A 16,997-nucleotide genomic window follows, 5' to 3' on the forward strand; every position below is an offset into this window, starting at 1 on the left:
TTTATCCGTGCACATTATTATTATTTTAATGTGCCCTCAATCTTTAATCCAAAAAGCTTCCCCTCCCTCTTGCAGGAACATCTCTTCTTTTCTCTGGGCGGGGCCACCTGTCACTCACATGAGATCGACCAATAGCAAACCACAATCATCCAATCAATTCCAGATGGACAAAATCAAGCACATTTGTTCTCGTTTGAGAAGCGTTTCACTCGGCTATACATCTCACCAGGGAAGAAAAGACTATAGCAACTATAGCAGTTTGTTTGTTTGAGCATCTCGACATAAAAAAACGTTGGCTCATCCAATGGCATTATTTTGAGACGGTTTGTCCAAATATCGTGTGTTTTCTTGTTTAGTGGTGTCGAAATCACACACCGCAGCTTTAAATATATGCGTGTTACTTTAAACTGTTAACATAAAACACCTGAATTGGTGAAATTATGAATATCAATGAGTATTCGACGGTCCCTTTTATTCATTTTCGGTTTTTGCTTTCTATTCTTCTTCTGTATTCTTCTACTGTTGTTCTTAAAAAACACATTAATTGAGCGGTTAAGGAGATGCTCTTGCTAAACTCGCTCCAATGATTCACCCTTTTTAGACGTTTGACAAGTCGGACAATTTTATTCACGGCTTGTACTAAACACTGCTGAAAACCACATATACTGCACTGATATACATCAACAAAAAGATAATCGCAGTGTTTGTTTGTTTTTTTCTCTATAGCCTATATACAAATGATATTAACCCCTATAACACTGGGTGTTCACATTATTTTGTCTAGCCTCTTGGCCTCGTTGGGCAACTTTAAATAACACATTTCCACTAGATGGCACTGTCGCCCACCGTCTGTGGCCATAAATATTGTAATATTCTTGATGTATTGTGCTACCACGCTGGTCTAGAAGGTTAAAAGGACGACCAACACTCTCAATAATCCCATTTTCCAAGCCTCTGATCAGCTGGATGTCAATAATTTTAGTATGAAACGAACATGACCAGTTGTAAAATGAGGCAGTATGTTTTCTGGATTATTATTTTATTGATTCTCTGTATAGTAGGAAGGGGGCTGTAGTTCTGTCAGTGCAGTAGTGTGTTGTACGAGAAGGTGAAATGAATAAGAAATCATGTCCAGCTGCCGCTGGCGTCCTCTGATAAACGTGTCCTGCCAGCATGAACACATAGCTTAGATTCAGCACAGCAATTCATGCAAATTTCACATCCCGCGCACTCTCTGCCTTAACCCTCTGTTGCACGCATTATGAAAGCATGTTTGATGCAAAATATTATTGCACTCATTATTGAAATCACATCAATTGGACGTTAGTTAAAGAGTCATTATTTACTCAACCTCATGTTGTTCCAAACCATGTTATTTTTATTGTGTTGAATATTTTAATGTAGGCCTGTCACTCTTTTGCATGCATTTACAACTTGCATCATGCATCAAAAAGGATACAAAAGCACCATAAAAATATCATAGTAGCCCATATTTCAAGTCTTCTGAAGTTACATAATAGCTTTATGTGAGAAGCAGATTGAAAATGAAACCAATTTGCTAAAAAAAAATTGTTGAGAAAAAAAAAACTGCACTGTAAACCTGAATAAGTTGGGAAAACTCAAAAAAATTGAGCTAATCAATTACATAACTTTTTTAAGTTAAGATATTTGAGGTTTAAGTAACCATAACTTGCAGATATTTTATTTTGTACTTGTACATTTTAATTGCTTTTAACTTGAAATATTTGGGTAAGCTAATTCATGTGTTTTACTTAAAATTATAATGTAATCTCAATTTAAATATTTTTACTAGAGGAAACTTGGCTGGCTTTAACTAGCTAATTCCATAAATGCTACCTTGCTAATTGGTAACACAATGATTTTGATAGCATAGCACTTACTGAATGAGTACAATATAATACATTTAACATATATCTGTTCTCAAACTAAACTCATGCTCTGCTCCTCACCATGATGGAAACCCTACATAAAAAAAACCCTACATAACAGAAACTCTTCTAAACTAGCATAACAAAACATTAAACAATACTAAATCTCCACTTTAACATTCAACTCGCACACACACACACAAAAAAAAAAACCTTTATACAACACTTACATTTTCTGTTCCTTTTGAGGGTCATGGCAAAGCATGTTGGGAAATAGAAATCCCAGCCCAGTTTCTGTTAAATTTAAGTTAGTCTAAATTAAAAGAAACAAGTTCGTAAAACTCAAAACAAGATTACTTAAAATGTGTCAGTTTTGAGAACTCAAAAGAAAAAGAAAGTTCTAAATACTTAACATTTAATTTGATTGATTAATTTGAGTTGGCTCTACTCAAACCAATTAATCATTTTGAACAGTGCAGATCAGTCTAATTCACAAATTAATAATTTGTGAACTGATTCAACCGGTTCATTGAAAATATCTGACTCAAGAATCAATTGTTCAAGAATCAGACATTGTTAGTTCTCTAATGTACACAATCATATTTGATTTCTCTTTATGAGAAATTGAAAAATGAATCCTATGCGCTACATTTATGATCCTATCCTCTTGTTTTCATTATATAGGACAGATTAACTCCAATAATTGTCAAAAAATAGACATAAAGTCAGGTTTGAAATGACATGAGGGTGAGTAATTGATGATTCATTTTGGGCTGGACTATCCCTTAAACTATATATTAAAACCAGATAATTAATATATGATTGAAAAATCTATGAAAAACATTTTACAGCAGCAAGTATTCTCAGTAGCTGTATTCATTTAATTCCACGCACTGTAAAATATAATTAGCTAGATTTACTTAAAAGAAGCATGCAAACCGATTGCCTTAAAAAACTAAATATAGTGAAATGGGAATAGTATGTTATACTGACAAGAACTTAGATATTATAGTTCACTAGTAACTAAAAAAGGTGTACTTGATAATTTACTTTAGATTTGACTTAAAACCATTACTCTTTGACATAACTTGATATTTTCATTTTGAAATAACATGTTTCAATCAAGGAACCCAATCAAACAAGACTTTCACTACCCATCATGCTTTGCAAAGGGACTGAATTCGGAGAGTAAATGTTTAAATAAAGTGCTATTTGATGCATTTTTAACAAGATGAGAAAATGGAGAGACTTTTTAATGTTTAATGCTCTGTTATGTTGGTATTTAAACATTTTTAGGTTACCATTGTGGTGAAGTGTAGAGCATGTGCTTGAGGTGAGGACCTGCTAATAACAATTAAAGTTGATTTAATTTAATTTAATATTTTTTTAAAAACAACTACTTTGAGCATACCATGGATGTAACAAAACCATCTTCTGGCTAGCCAATAAGATCTTGTAAAAGTTTTGTAAATGATGTTAAAATAGTATTTCACTAAACAAAAATAATCAATTAAATTGGATTACTTATTTTGGTTTGTTTTTTATATTCATTTTAGAATAATTAAATGTAATAGTTTTGGACAAAATTAAGAATGTTAACCTGATTGAACTAAATGGCATTGAATTAACCTTATGTAAAAACTTAAGTTTACTGAAATAAACAATGTAAATTAAATTCAACATAACCCAATTACGTGGAACCTGTTGACATAAATAATTAAGTAAATCCAACGTATAATTTTTTGGAGTGTACTTCCCTTCCTTTGAAACCAAATAAGTATGATTTCTTGTGCCCAACCAAATGAAACACTGATCACCATAATGGCGACTTTACTTTAAACATAATCTTTAGGAAAGTCAGTTTATGAAGACAGCTTATGTGATGTTCTCTCAAATTTTTCAGTTGTATTGACTTTTCAACATTCAAGATGACTTTGGGAAATGAGTGAATGCAACTAGAGAGATATAACTACAGAAGTAGAGTCTATTAAGAATTCCCCTGCCACTTTTTTTTGTTTTTGCTTGATAAAATGGCACTCAAACCAAACAATTAATCTTAACTTGGGTTTTCTGAGTAAAAAAGGCATAGTATGTGAATACTACAGATTACTAGAGTTTTAAAATTAAGTCATTAAGTAAATCATGAAATCGTGAATCACTGTTGGATATTACATCTTCTGGGCGATAAGTGTTTAAGCAATCATAACATTCAAATCATTTATATGACTGTAAATGCTTTAATTGAAGTTTACTCGCCAACAAATGTCATGCTTTTTCTGCCGCCGTTTGTCCTCAAAATGTTTTTAAAGACTGCTAGGATGTAGTGTGACCAAGAAATTCATACTCATCTCTTCGCTATAAACCGTTTTATGTGCATCAGGTGCTTGTAAAGTGTACAGAACAGGCTTGTTTCCAAAAGTCGGACACTCACCGATGGCTGCAAACCTGAAACCACAACGTCCTCCTCGGCCCCTTTATCCTTAAATCTAGAGTGACCGGAGCAAACCAGGCTTTATATCTGATGAAAGATTTAACGGGTGACATTTACAAAACCCTTGACTGTTTACAGAGGGCTTGATGATTCTCAATTACAGTTTTATAGGACGATCTGAGAGGTGCAAATCTTAAGAGCGCAAAGTGTGACGAAAGGTCACCGTGGCATATTGAGCGGCCGGGTTTGGTTGTTTGAAGTGCCGTCACTTGGAACGAGGCAGAGCCGTGAATTGTGGGTGACCGTGTGACCTGGATTTTACAGCTTCAGATGTCTGCCAAGGGCATTTCAAATCAAACGTATGATTTTATCCTAGCAAATACCAGGACTCCGTAGGCGTGACCCGTTGAAGCCGTAGGATGCCAGCTTGATATTGCTTTTCTGGAGGTCGCTGGTGAACAGAGGTTGCGAAATGCATTCTGTGTCACTTTAATGTACAATATAAGAGCTTTCTAGTGATTCTAAATTGTATAATTAACGGTGTAATGACACCATCTCTCTGCCTGCGTTTGTTTGTTTGCTCACAAATTTGGCCCATTTAAGTAAAGTGCACTTTACCCGTCATCCAGTCTGATGTATCTGTGGTTTAGATACTCTCCTTTCTCTCCTGCAGCACTGCATTCAGATTCATTTGAATGGTAAATGGCACTGAACAAATTATTAAATTTCGTGTAAAAGCTCTGTTGCTCTGACACGTTGCTGTATGAATAGGCAGACCGTGATCTCGCATGGCTTGAGTACAGTGTTCATTTTGAGTTAGGCATGAGAAAAGTTGTATAAATCAAGAATAACTCATTAGAACGATTCTAACAGACTCCTTCTGACTGAACCATTTAAAAGAAGAGTCATTTGGGTCACACTTTAGTTAATTCTCACTATTAACTACCACGTTTGCCTCAATAAATCTAATAGTTAGTAAGGTAGTTGTTATTAAGTATTGGTAGGATTAAGGGATGTAGAATTTGGTCATGGCATTAATATGTGCTTTATAAGTACAAATAAACAGCCAATATCCTGGTAATATGCATGCTAATTAGTTTAACAGTGAATTACCCTAAACTATTTGTTTTAAATTGGGGTTTCATTTGGACACTTTCATTTCCCTCCCTTCATCCCAGTGTTGTTATTGTATTACAAAATCGTTTTCATTAACTGAAATATATATATATATATATATATTAGATGAAAGATTTAAATGAAAAATAGAAATGTTTCCTTGTAGGGGTGAAACGGCTACACGTATTCGTACCTGTTGCTATCTTTAACAGTTCACAGGCTTGTTTTAAATGTGGAACACACTTCAATCCGAGTTCCCACACGAACATATTAAGTTTTCAGTCCATTTTATCACGAAATTCAAACGATAAATGCCATTTTGACGCTCTTTAATGTGACGTCACTGATCACTGTACAGGACCGGCGGCTGCGCGGCGCGAGTGAACGCGATCATCTCTTCCTAAAGAATAATACACATGAATTCATATCTTAAGGTATGCTGAGGATACATTACAACTTACTTTACCTAACATATATGTCGTGTAATCGCTCAATCAGTGTTTCAACCGCGGAAAGACGTCAAAATAACAGATTGTAAACAATGTCAGGTATAGCATTAAATTTACCTCAGTCAGTCCTTCAGTGTCCACAGCTGTTAGTTCACTAGAGAGATCAACTCTCACTACATACATGCTCTATTGGTCTATATATTCATTATATTATATATATTCATCATATTAACCTATATATTCAATATATTCTACTTAATATATTATGATGTCTTGATTATTTAATGTAGGCTATTTATGTTTAAATAAATCTGTCATGAAAATGACAGACACTGTATTAAATGATTATATTTCAACAATTAGTTATAGAAGTTAATGTAAAAACTGCCTTATGTGAAGTTTACTTGTTTGCATACAATGTGTTATTTGGGTGTTGTTTATCTAAAAATAAATAGCAACTGAATTTAGGCTAATAGTTTGGGCTCTGTTGTTAACCTTTAATATTACAGTAATGTGCAAGTAAGGACTCCCTATATAGTTTACAGTATTATCTGAAGAAACCCCTGTTAAATAAAAATAAATAAAAAGCAATTTTGTACTGAACCTTGACTTCAAAACCGAGGTACGTACCGAACCGTTTTGTGAACAACTATCTGAAATAAAATAAGTTTAACTCGAAGTAATAAAAATGAATAACACTAAAACTAAAGTGAAGCGAATGTTTATAATTTTTTTCCTTAAAGTGACAGTTTTTCGAATATTCCCTTTAATGCAGCGTGTAGTAAAGCTGTTTGTGAAATATAAATGTTCTGCCAAAGTTGTAAAGTCGAAAGTGCACGATACATAAAGTAATTGTCTCCCAAAAGAAAGAATCGACTCTGAACCTTATCGTCTGTAATTCTCACTGCACTTTCTCCTCAGAATCACAACCTTGTTGATGGACCTTCTCTTGTTAATGCTGATGATGAGGAATTACAGTTGCAACATCTCATAATGAACCTCAAACTGAGTAGCGCATCACTGACAAACGTCCTGCTCAAGTCGTCCTTGTGATGGCGGTTCGGGTTCAATAACTAGTTCTTCCAATGTTTCATCATCGGCAGAGGTGGACAAAGTACACAACTCCATTACTCGAGTAAAAGTAAAAATACCAATGGTCAAATATTACTTTGTTACAAGTGAATGTTGTAAAAACGGATTTTTACTTAAGTAAAAGGACAGAAGTACTTGTTTATTAAAGTACTTAAGTATCAAAAGTAAATTTCCTTTTTATGTCAATGCATTATTTTATTATTGTTGCATTGTTGTATGAATGCATGCTATAGCCATCATGGTCCAACATGCTAGCATACGACCACCTTGAACTCATTGAAATACTAGTTACATATAAAAGTTACAAAGCTGCTGTCACTGTAAGGCAGAATGCACAAATCCTATACACTGATACACATCCGATATTCCCCCAATTGTTTACGTTCACTTAAGACATAATACATTTTATTTACGTGAATACTTTCCAAAATGAAAAGTTGGACTTTTTGTGTGTATTGGTCTGTTTAAGTGCAAAAAAACGCAAAAGAAAGCTCTATTCAGTTCAGTACTTGAACTCTGGCATCTGAGAGGCACAAAAACCAGACTGAACTGAGCTCTTTCATCATGCTTTTTCAGATTCATCTATACGTCTGCGCTTCTTTTTCTCCCAGACATTTACATTTTTTAACATTTTATGAGACATTCATCAAGTGTATACCAACAAAACTAATCTTTAATCTTTTCAGAAAACTGAAACGTACTTTCTAATATGGCCATGGGTGCACAAACTGTGCCGAGGAACCGTCTTCTTCCATTTTGCTATAAACTGATCAGTGTTCAAAACATTTTGGGAAATTATGACCCTACAAAAGTGATTGCTTATAGGCTGTCTGCAAAAAAACAAAAAAAAACCTTTTTAAGAAGAAAAAAATTCATCCACTGACTTGCAAAGCTGCTACTGAAACGACTTTCGACTTCGAGGACCTTGACAGAAATGTAGTGGAGTAAAAAGTACGATATTTGTCTTTCAGATGTAGTGAAGTAAAAGTCAAAGTTTCCCTAAAAAATAAAACTTCAGTAAAGTACAGATACTCAAAAAGTGTACTTAAGTACAGTACTCAAGTAAATGTACTTCGTTACTGTCCACCTCTGATCATCGGACGGATCGCTCATTGTTCATGTCATTGTTACTGTCTGTACAATCGCTGAGCTTTAGGAAGCCTCCGGAGCTGAAGTTCAGTTATGGTAATGGATGTTAAGCTTCCAATGCGCATTGTACGCGGTAGACCAATCACAATAGACTGAGCCATCTGGCCAATCAGAGAAGAGTAGCTCGCGGAGAGGAGGGACTTAGAGAGACGTCGAGTTATTTGAGAATCATTGAAAAATGTGGTGATGTGCAATGTATATAATGAGAAAATAAAACTGTTTTTTGATCTTTGATGCATGTAGACCTGTTATAGGACACTCCAAATAAAAATTAGGAGCCTTTAAAAGGGGCACTTTAAAAACGGGTTCTTGAGTTCCATGTGAATCGCTTAATCTGCATCGTCATTTGTGCATTTTGGAATAATTCCCACTGAACGCACAAGGACGAATGCTCTCGTAATGGTGCACAATAGACCTCTAAGAGCTGGGAAAATTTTCATTAATATGCAGATTTGGTGAATGGGAGCTTAACTTCAGTGTTTTTAGTGAATGCAAAATGAGGGACGTTTTGTCCTTGACAGCACTGAAATGAACCAGACGTTTCCTCAGATTTGACAGCATTTTCAATGTCTTCCCTCCTTCTTTTTTGTTGCATAACATGAGGTTTTGCAGGGTTCAAACCTATTCGTTACCAGTTTTTAAATTGCGGTTTGTCACTCAGAGCTATCACGTGACTTCAGAAGACTGTCAGTAGCCTTATATAAGTGCTTTTGGTGTTTTGTTTATGTTTGGAGCTTAACATATGAATCTCTGTGTGCTGATTTGTCAATAATTCTCCTTTTTTGTTCCACAGAAACATAATATCCTCACATTCCTGCACGAGATGATGGATCTATGATGGATCATCTGCGTTCAAGTCAAAGAGAGCAGATGGATTTCGTCTTTTTCCCCCGTCTAGTTTATTACAAATACATGTATACACAGGCTACAAGTCATAATAGAGGTACATAACTGATCAAGGGTCTGTACAAATCTCATGTATTTACAGTACATACAGTGGTTTATAAAGGACATGCAGTAGTATCATTCTATGAAATCTATCATATTATATTCCAAGTTAGTTATATAAATAATACGATTATTCGATACCTGCTCATGTACGACTAATATTCACATCACGTGGTTCCCTTTATGAATAACAGTGCTTTTATGAAAACAAGTCTTTTTTGGAAGTGGCTTTAATCTGCGTCTTCGGATGATAGACATTTCTGTCGTGCTTCGTGATCATCAAACGTCACTTTCTTATTCCGTTTAGGGTCGATCCAGGAGTTTCGGATCACTGCATTGTTCGGCAGCGGATCCGCCTCGATGATGGACACCACCCGTTTCTTCATTTTACTTTTCAGGACTTTCTGAAACTTCTGCCTTGTGAAGGCATACAAGAGCGGGTGGAAGACCGTGGTGCCGTACGCCATGACCAGAAAGCCCAATCGGAGCTTGACGGTGAGGTCGCTGGGGCCTACGCTGAGAATCACAGTGTTTAAAACGGTAATGGGCGTCCAGCAGAGGAGGAACGTGGAGATGATGAGCAACGACATACGGAAGACGCGCTTTTGGCGTTCACGGCGTTCCCGGTGGCGTTTGACGGCCCTTCGCAGGGCGATGATCACCGAGACGGACGTGCGCATGCCAAGTGGAGCGTTTCCGCGGTTGCCTGCGCTGCTCTGCGAGGCGTCCGTGATTTCGGGCAGCTGTTGCTCGGACGTCGCCATAAGAGAGAAGTTCTTTTTCCTCCTCATCTTCTTCTTCTTCTTCTTCTGCGTTGCGTGGAAGCGCGTACCAATGCGGATGTTGAGAGCCTGCAGGATCTTTGCGTATGTCATTAACATTATGACGGCAGTCAAACAGAAAATGGGGATTTGGGCCACTAGGTGGTAGTACAGACCAAGTTCGGTGTAATACTCGTTGACGTGCACAACGGCGGTCTGATTGGCTTTGGTGGGCTCCGGTCCAAAGAATCCCACCTCGATGAAGGGCACCAAGAAGCTGACAAAAGACAGCACCCAAATGCAACCCAACAGAGCCACCGCTCGTCCCATAGTCAGCACGCGATTGGCGGGTTTAACGGAGATGTCGTATCGGTCTAAAGTGATGGCTAGCACGTTAGCTGCCGTAGCCACGCTGGCGAAGGACACGCAGGCCTCGTGGAAGCAGCAGACGAGCACTGTGTCGCCTTGCAATGAAAGCATCACCACAACGATGGTCAGAGGGATGCAGCAAACGCACACCAACACGTCCAGCACGTGGAGGTTCATGGTGACGATGTTGCTAACGGAATTGACCAGGTTAGACTTCATGCAGTAGAGCGCCAGCACTGTCAGGTTGCTGCTCAATCCCAGGACAATCTCCAGCATGAGGAATCCGGTCACGGACACCTGGAAGCTGAGTGGGTATGGGTACGGGCCGGCCGCCGTCATGTCGGGACTCACGGCCTCGGTGATGTCAAGGACGGTAACGTTACTCATGGTGCTTTCTTCCTCCGTTGAGGGAGGGACGTGCATTATCCTGAAAGGGAAAAACAGCACAATCAGAGAAGCATGTGGAAACACCAGACGCATTCGAACAGAGAATGACTTTTGAGTTCGAATTCAGCTACTGAATTTGAATTGAGGTAGCAAACAAGATGCGGAATTGCAAGAAGTATTTGAACGTGTGAATTGCAACGAAGTGAAAGTCGGAAGAAATTCATGCAACCGTAATATTTTTATCAAGACAAACGGACAAAAATGTAAATATCGTGAAGTTTCAAGTTTGAATGTCTTACAGATAGATGGATGGACAGATGGATGGATTGATGAATAGAGAGATGGATGGATGGATGAATGGATAGGCAGATGGATGAATGAATGGAGGGACAGGTGGATGGATGGATTGATGGATGAATAGACAGATGGATGATAAATGAATGGATGGATGAATGAATAGATGTGGATGGATCAATTAATGAATAGACAGGTGGATGGAGAGATTGATGAATGAATAGACAGATGGATGGATGGATGAATAAACAGGTGGATGGATGGATGAATGAATAGACAGGTGAATAGGTGGATGGATAGATTGATGAATTAATAGACGGATGGATGAATAAATAGATGGATGGATGGATGAATGAATGAATAGACATGTGGATGGATGGATTGACGAATGAATAGACAGATGGATGGATGGATGAATGAATGAATGAATAGACGGATGGATGATTAATGAATAGACAGGTGAATAGGTGGATGGATGGATTGATGAATGAAGAGACGGATGGATGAATAAATAGATGGATGGATGAATGAATAGACGGGATTGTTTGAATGAATAGACGGGATTGTTTGAATGAATAGACGGGATGGATGAATGAATAGACATGTGGATGGATGGATTGACGAATGAATAGACGGATGGATGAATAAATAGATGGATGGATGAATGAATAGACGGGATGGATGATTAATGAATAGACAGATGGATGGATGGATGGATGGATGAATGAATAGACGGATGGATGATTAATGAATAGACAGGTGGATGGATGGATTGATGAATGAATAGACGGATGGATGAATAAATAGATGGATGGATGAATGAATGAATAGACGGGATGGATGAATGAATAGATGGATGAATGAATAGATGGATGAATAGACATGTGGATGGATGGATTGATGAATGAATAGACGGATGGATGGATGGATGAATAGATGGATGGATGATTAATGAATAGACTGTTGGATGGATGGATGGATGAATAGATGGATGGATGAATAGATGGATGGATGGATGAATGAATAGACAAATGGATGGATGAATTAATTAATTGATAGATGGATGGATAAATGGGTGGATGGATTGATGTATGAATAGATGGATGGATGAATGAATGGATGGATGAATGAATTGACGGACGGATGGATGGATGGATAGATTGATGAATGAATATATGGATGATGGATGGATGGATAAATTAATTGACGGATGGCTGGATTGATGAATGAATAGATGGATGGATGAATGAATGGATGGATGGATGGATGAATTGACTGATGGATGGATGGATGGATAAATTAATTTACGGATGGATGGATGGATAAATTAATTGACGGATGGATGGATGGCTGGATGATGGATGGATAAATGGGTGGATGGATTGATGAATGAATAGATGGATGGAAGAATGAATGAATTGATGGATGGATGGATGAATGATTAGACAGATGGATGGATGAATGAATAGACAGATGGTATTTAGTTTATATATTTTATTATATTTAATAAATTAACTTTTATGGACTAGAGAAGAACACTTAATTCCCCAGAATGCACTGCTTGTGTCGAATTCCCTTGAAATACAATTCAGTAAATTCTGCTTCCTTTCATTCCAATTCAACTTCCTGTCGGCTGTAGCCAATTTAATTCTAGCTCGCACTTATTCACTCGCTTCAATTCTGAATTTTGAACAACCCACTTTGTTAGATGCACAACTAATCTAAGATAAGAATACAGTAAGTTGTCTGTAATGGCCATAATTAGACATAATTCAAGAGATTTATTGGGGGTCTCACCATCAACAAAGCCATTAGATGAAGGTTTCTGTGTTCAGATTCCCTGTGTGTCTGCTAATGGCTTTACATCTAATGTTTCTGTGCATGTTGACTAATAATGCATTGGTCATGCACTGGCCGTTGTGTATTATGCGCTGCTATGAATAGACACACTTTAGGCTTTTTTCTTTTTTTGTCCACAATGCATTTTCATTTGTCGCACATTGATGGATTGCACCATTTGCAAATGTGACTGTCTTTAGCGCTGCGTTTCATTCATCACCGTGAGGGAGAATTTAGAGAGAGAGAGGATCGTCAAGATAAGTATTAACCTGGCTTTTGTAATTTACTCCAATGCAGATGCATCAAGGTGCCAGCTGGGTACTAATAACTCTTTGTGTTTTGATGTAGGCTGACTGACACTTTTGGAGGGAAACCATATGGAAACCCGAATGACTTCATGAGCTGAAACACAACACCTCACAGATCATCAAGCTTGTTTTCTGGACGTCGAACGTCTTTGACGACTAATGACAACTGTCCGATAGTTTATTCTGCACATTAGTCGACTTACCCTTCCAGCTTTTTTCTCAGCCTCGGGAGTCTGCCGTCGAGACGGGAGAGTCTGGAAAGGGTACAAGTCGCACATCAGCCCCAGGCATGGCCTTTCAAGGAAGTATTCTGCACTTTTTAATCCTCGCAATCCAAGCGAATCTATCGCTTAATGGTCAGGGTTGAGGGTTTTTTACTAAACCAAATGATACGTTGGGCCCCCTGCCATGTTCAGACCTAACAAAGAGTTGGTTCTCTTTCACGCTCTGATTTGTTTAGGAATCCAAAGAACGTGACAAGTGATTAAGAGAGAAACTGTTTTCTAATCTAGCTTGACAGCTGAAAGCAATTGATTATTATATCCACGTTAGGGTTAGGAAGTTGCTTTCATCTCGCTCAATGCCATCAGCACGGCCTTGCACCGTTCCTTCAATGCCGACATATTCCCGTTATTGCAGTTTTATGGGCCCTAGAAGGCAATAAATCCATATTGATTTGCTTTTGCTGATTTGCATGTGCCATCTGCTGAAGAATCCAAGGTCGCTGGATTGTTTAGGTCAGCACGAGGGGGTGGGGCATTCGATGTAATTTCCTGTCCCCTCACACAAGGTCACCTTTAGGCTGCATTATCGAGCACGTGATAAAAACTTTCCCCATCCGTGGTGAGCATGGGAATGTCTTCCCCTGGGGAAAAAAATCCACTCGTCCTGGGCAGGCCTGAGAGACCCAATGCTAGTGCACGTCTTCCTGAGCGATGGTAGCTCTCTTCAGCTCTTTGGTTCCACAATCCTAACAAGAAAAAAAGCAGAGTGTTGATAAGTGAACAATCAATTATTCATTAAGCCTGCATCCAATCCATCATCAAGTAAGGACTTCCATGTGTTATCCATTCATCTTTTCCAAGCGGTCTGCGGAAATGCACAAGCTCTGGTCTTGCTTAACGTCCATGTGAAGGTACGAGTAACATCTGCGAACCTGCAGGGGTTGATGGATGGGCCGGTGCATCTTGGGAACAATCTACAAACACTCATTTCCAAAGCAATGCCTTTTAGGGAAGGTAACGCAATCACCTGTGTTGTTTTATGTCTGCGCTTTCTCACATCATTTCTCAGTCAACGGCCATGCGAGAAATATGCCTGGATCACGTGTAACGAGGTGGTCGTGTTCCAGCCGTGAACAAGATTTTACACTGTAAATTTTTCCCAGATGTCAGACTTTGACATATCGGGGGAAACCGTAAACAGAATCGATTGGGTTTTGGGGGTGAAATTTGTCAGCGGAGACGTGGATCAATAGACTAACTAAAGTCAGAATGCTGTTTACAGGCAGCGGCAAGTTAATCACAAAACAGACGTCCCCTCTCCATGCCAAATCCTTCAACTTTTAGCACCTTCAGTCATGAAGGTTGCTTTCATGCAATAAGCATCTTCCCTCTATCCTTCAATTTGATTTACTAGGGCAACTCCAATTTTGACAGATTGCTCTCTAAAAGATGCCGGTTTTGCCCTAGGGAGCTGTATATAGCTGCAATTCCAAGTTTCGACATCTCGGTTTGAATTAACACTGTTTTACATCCAAAAACTCTACACTTGTTCCATCACATTTCTGTCAAGTTATTCAATATCACCAGCTTACCTTTGCGCTCCCAGAGTTCTCATCTGTCATGCAACGTAGAGCAGCTTCACCGAAGCATCATCTGAGATCCACAAGTGCACACACTTTTGTAGCCGTTGCATGTCAGCGAGTCGTAAACCTGCTTCTCCCTGAGGAGCATGAATCAAATAGCGTCCGTGCGAACTGTCAGCAGTGCCAGCGGAGTGAAACGGACGTCCTCTGACTTTGATCTACTGTCCTGCTAACTGTCTTGCTTCTTTGCCTCTCTCTTGTTCGCGTGCTCCTCTCTCTTCAAACTGTGATGCGTTGAAGTGTTGCCGATGCACCCCTCTGTTGCGCCTCCACATCATTGCTTGTCCCCCCTCTCTCTCTCGTTCGCTCCTTCTCTATCTTCGTCTCCCTCTCTCACTCACTGCGGCGGTTTTGCAGTGTTGCTCTCTGCTCTGATTGGTCTGTCGTAATGGGGTTAACCCTTTCCTCCCTGGAGAGTGGGGATGCACTCTTTTGTTTTCTTGTCGTTCTCTCCATCCTGCTTTTCCCTCTATCCTGCGATGGCAGCGCAGTCTTGGCTCAGTCCCTGCGGAGATGCCTTGGGTTCTATTTAAACACTGTGTCAGAGTTGCGTGTTTTCATTCATATTTGATGCCGTGCTCTGTGATGAAAGTGGATATGTGTCTACTGGGAAAAGGACACAAAAAGAATGTGACTGTGCTCCAAACATAGTGAGCTGTCCACATAGGCAGCATTTTATGGTGCACATGCAGTTTTTAAAGACTATGTCTATGATTCTGAATTTTGGCTACATTTTGAAACGGCATGGCATGCATTCATAACAGAGAAAGCAGTCATTGAGTGTTTTGTGATGAGCTCAGTGGTGGGGAAATGCAAGCAAAAATATAATTTATTCAATACAAGTACTTGTAAAAAATTAGGCATGCACCAATACAAAAATTCTGGCTGATACTGGTAAGACGACAATTTTTTAAAATGTTTTGACTACAGGTGAATCACAACAATGTAATGTACAGTATATGTATATATACATACACACACATTTACAAATCATATCTATTCATTTAAAAAATAGTTTTTTATTTAAAGTATTCAATTATTAATACTTTTAAAGATTAACATTTAGCAAGTGTTAGGCAAAGGTAATCTAAATAGAAATGACCATGCAGAATTACATATCAAATATTGACTGATGAATTAAAACATATCTAATATCGGCCAATAACCAATATGTACATGTAACCGGTTGTACTTGACCTGCTCTGAGCGGGATTCGAACCGGGGTATTTGGCGTGGGAGGTGGGCCCGCTAACAAGGACGCTAAAGACAGTGAGGTTTACACGCACAGCTCTTACTGGTCTATATCAGTTACACACAGCCCCTTAAACCTCACTCTCATCCGGGTCATGGGACCAAATGTAACCGGTCCTGCTCGACCTGCTTCGAGGGGGATTCGTTCCCGTGTCTCTGGCATGGGAGGCAGGTGTGCTAACAAGGATGCTAAAGACCGAAGCCATTAGCGCGACTCTTGAGGCCAGGACAGTGAGGTTTACACACACAGCTCTTACTGGTCTATGTCCGGTACACTCAGCCCCCTAAACCGCACTCTCATCCGGGTCACAGGACCAAATGTAACCGGTCCTACTCGACCTACTCCGAGGGGGATTCGTTCCGGTGTCTCTGGCATTGGAGGCAGGTGTGCTAACAAGGACACTAAATACCGAAGCCATTAGCGCGACTCTTGAGGCCAGGACAGTGAGGTTTACACACACAGCTCTTACTGGTCTATGTCCGTTACACTCAGCCCCTTTAACCTCACTCTCATCCGGGTCATGGGACCAAATGTAACCGGTCCTACTCGACCTGCTCCGAGGGGGATTCGTTCCGGTGTCTCTGGCATTGGAGGCAGGTGTGCTAAGAAGGACACTAAATACCAAAGCCATTAGCGCGACTCTTGAGGTCAGGACAGTGAGGTTTACACACACAGCTCTTACTGGTCTATGTCCGGTACACTCAGCCCCCTAAACCTCACTCTCATCCGGGTCATGGGACCAAATGTAACCGGTCCTACTCGACCTGCTCCGAGGGGGATTCGGACCAGGGTCTCCAGCATGGGAGGATGCCTTTGTGCTAACAAGGATGCTAAAGACCAAAACCA

At 39.2% G+C, this 16,997-nt stretch overlaps 1 protein-coding gene across 1 annotated transcript; it reads right to left on the reverse strand.

Moving 5' to 3' along the window:
* Nucleotides 1-9,013: 9,013 nt before the first annotated feature.
* On the reverse strand, nt 9,014-15,238 carry gpr22b (G protein-coupled receptor 22b). Its single transcript, XM_079809006.1, has 3 exons — nt 14,849-15,238; nt 13,236-14,002; nt 9,014-10,631 (listed from the first exon to the last, which is right to left on the reverse strand). The coding sequence occupies exon 3, from the start codon at nt 10,625-10,627 to the stop codon at nt 9,305-9,307; it is 1,323 nt and encodes a 440-aa protein (XP_079665132.1). The 5' UTR covers nt 10,628-10,631; nt 13,236-14,002; nt 14,849-15,238; the 3' UTR covers nt 9,014-9,304.
* Nucleotides 15,239-16,997: the final 1,759 nt, after the last annotated feature.

Source organism: Gobio gobio (assembly GCF_949357685.1).
Source record: "Gobio gobio genome assembly, chromosome: 25".
Classification (NCBI taxonomy): Eukaryota; Metazoa; Chordata; class Actinopteri; order Cypriniformes; family Gobionidae; genus Gobio; species Gobio gobio.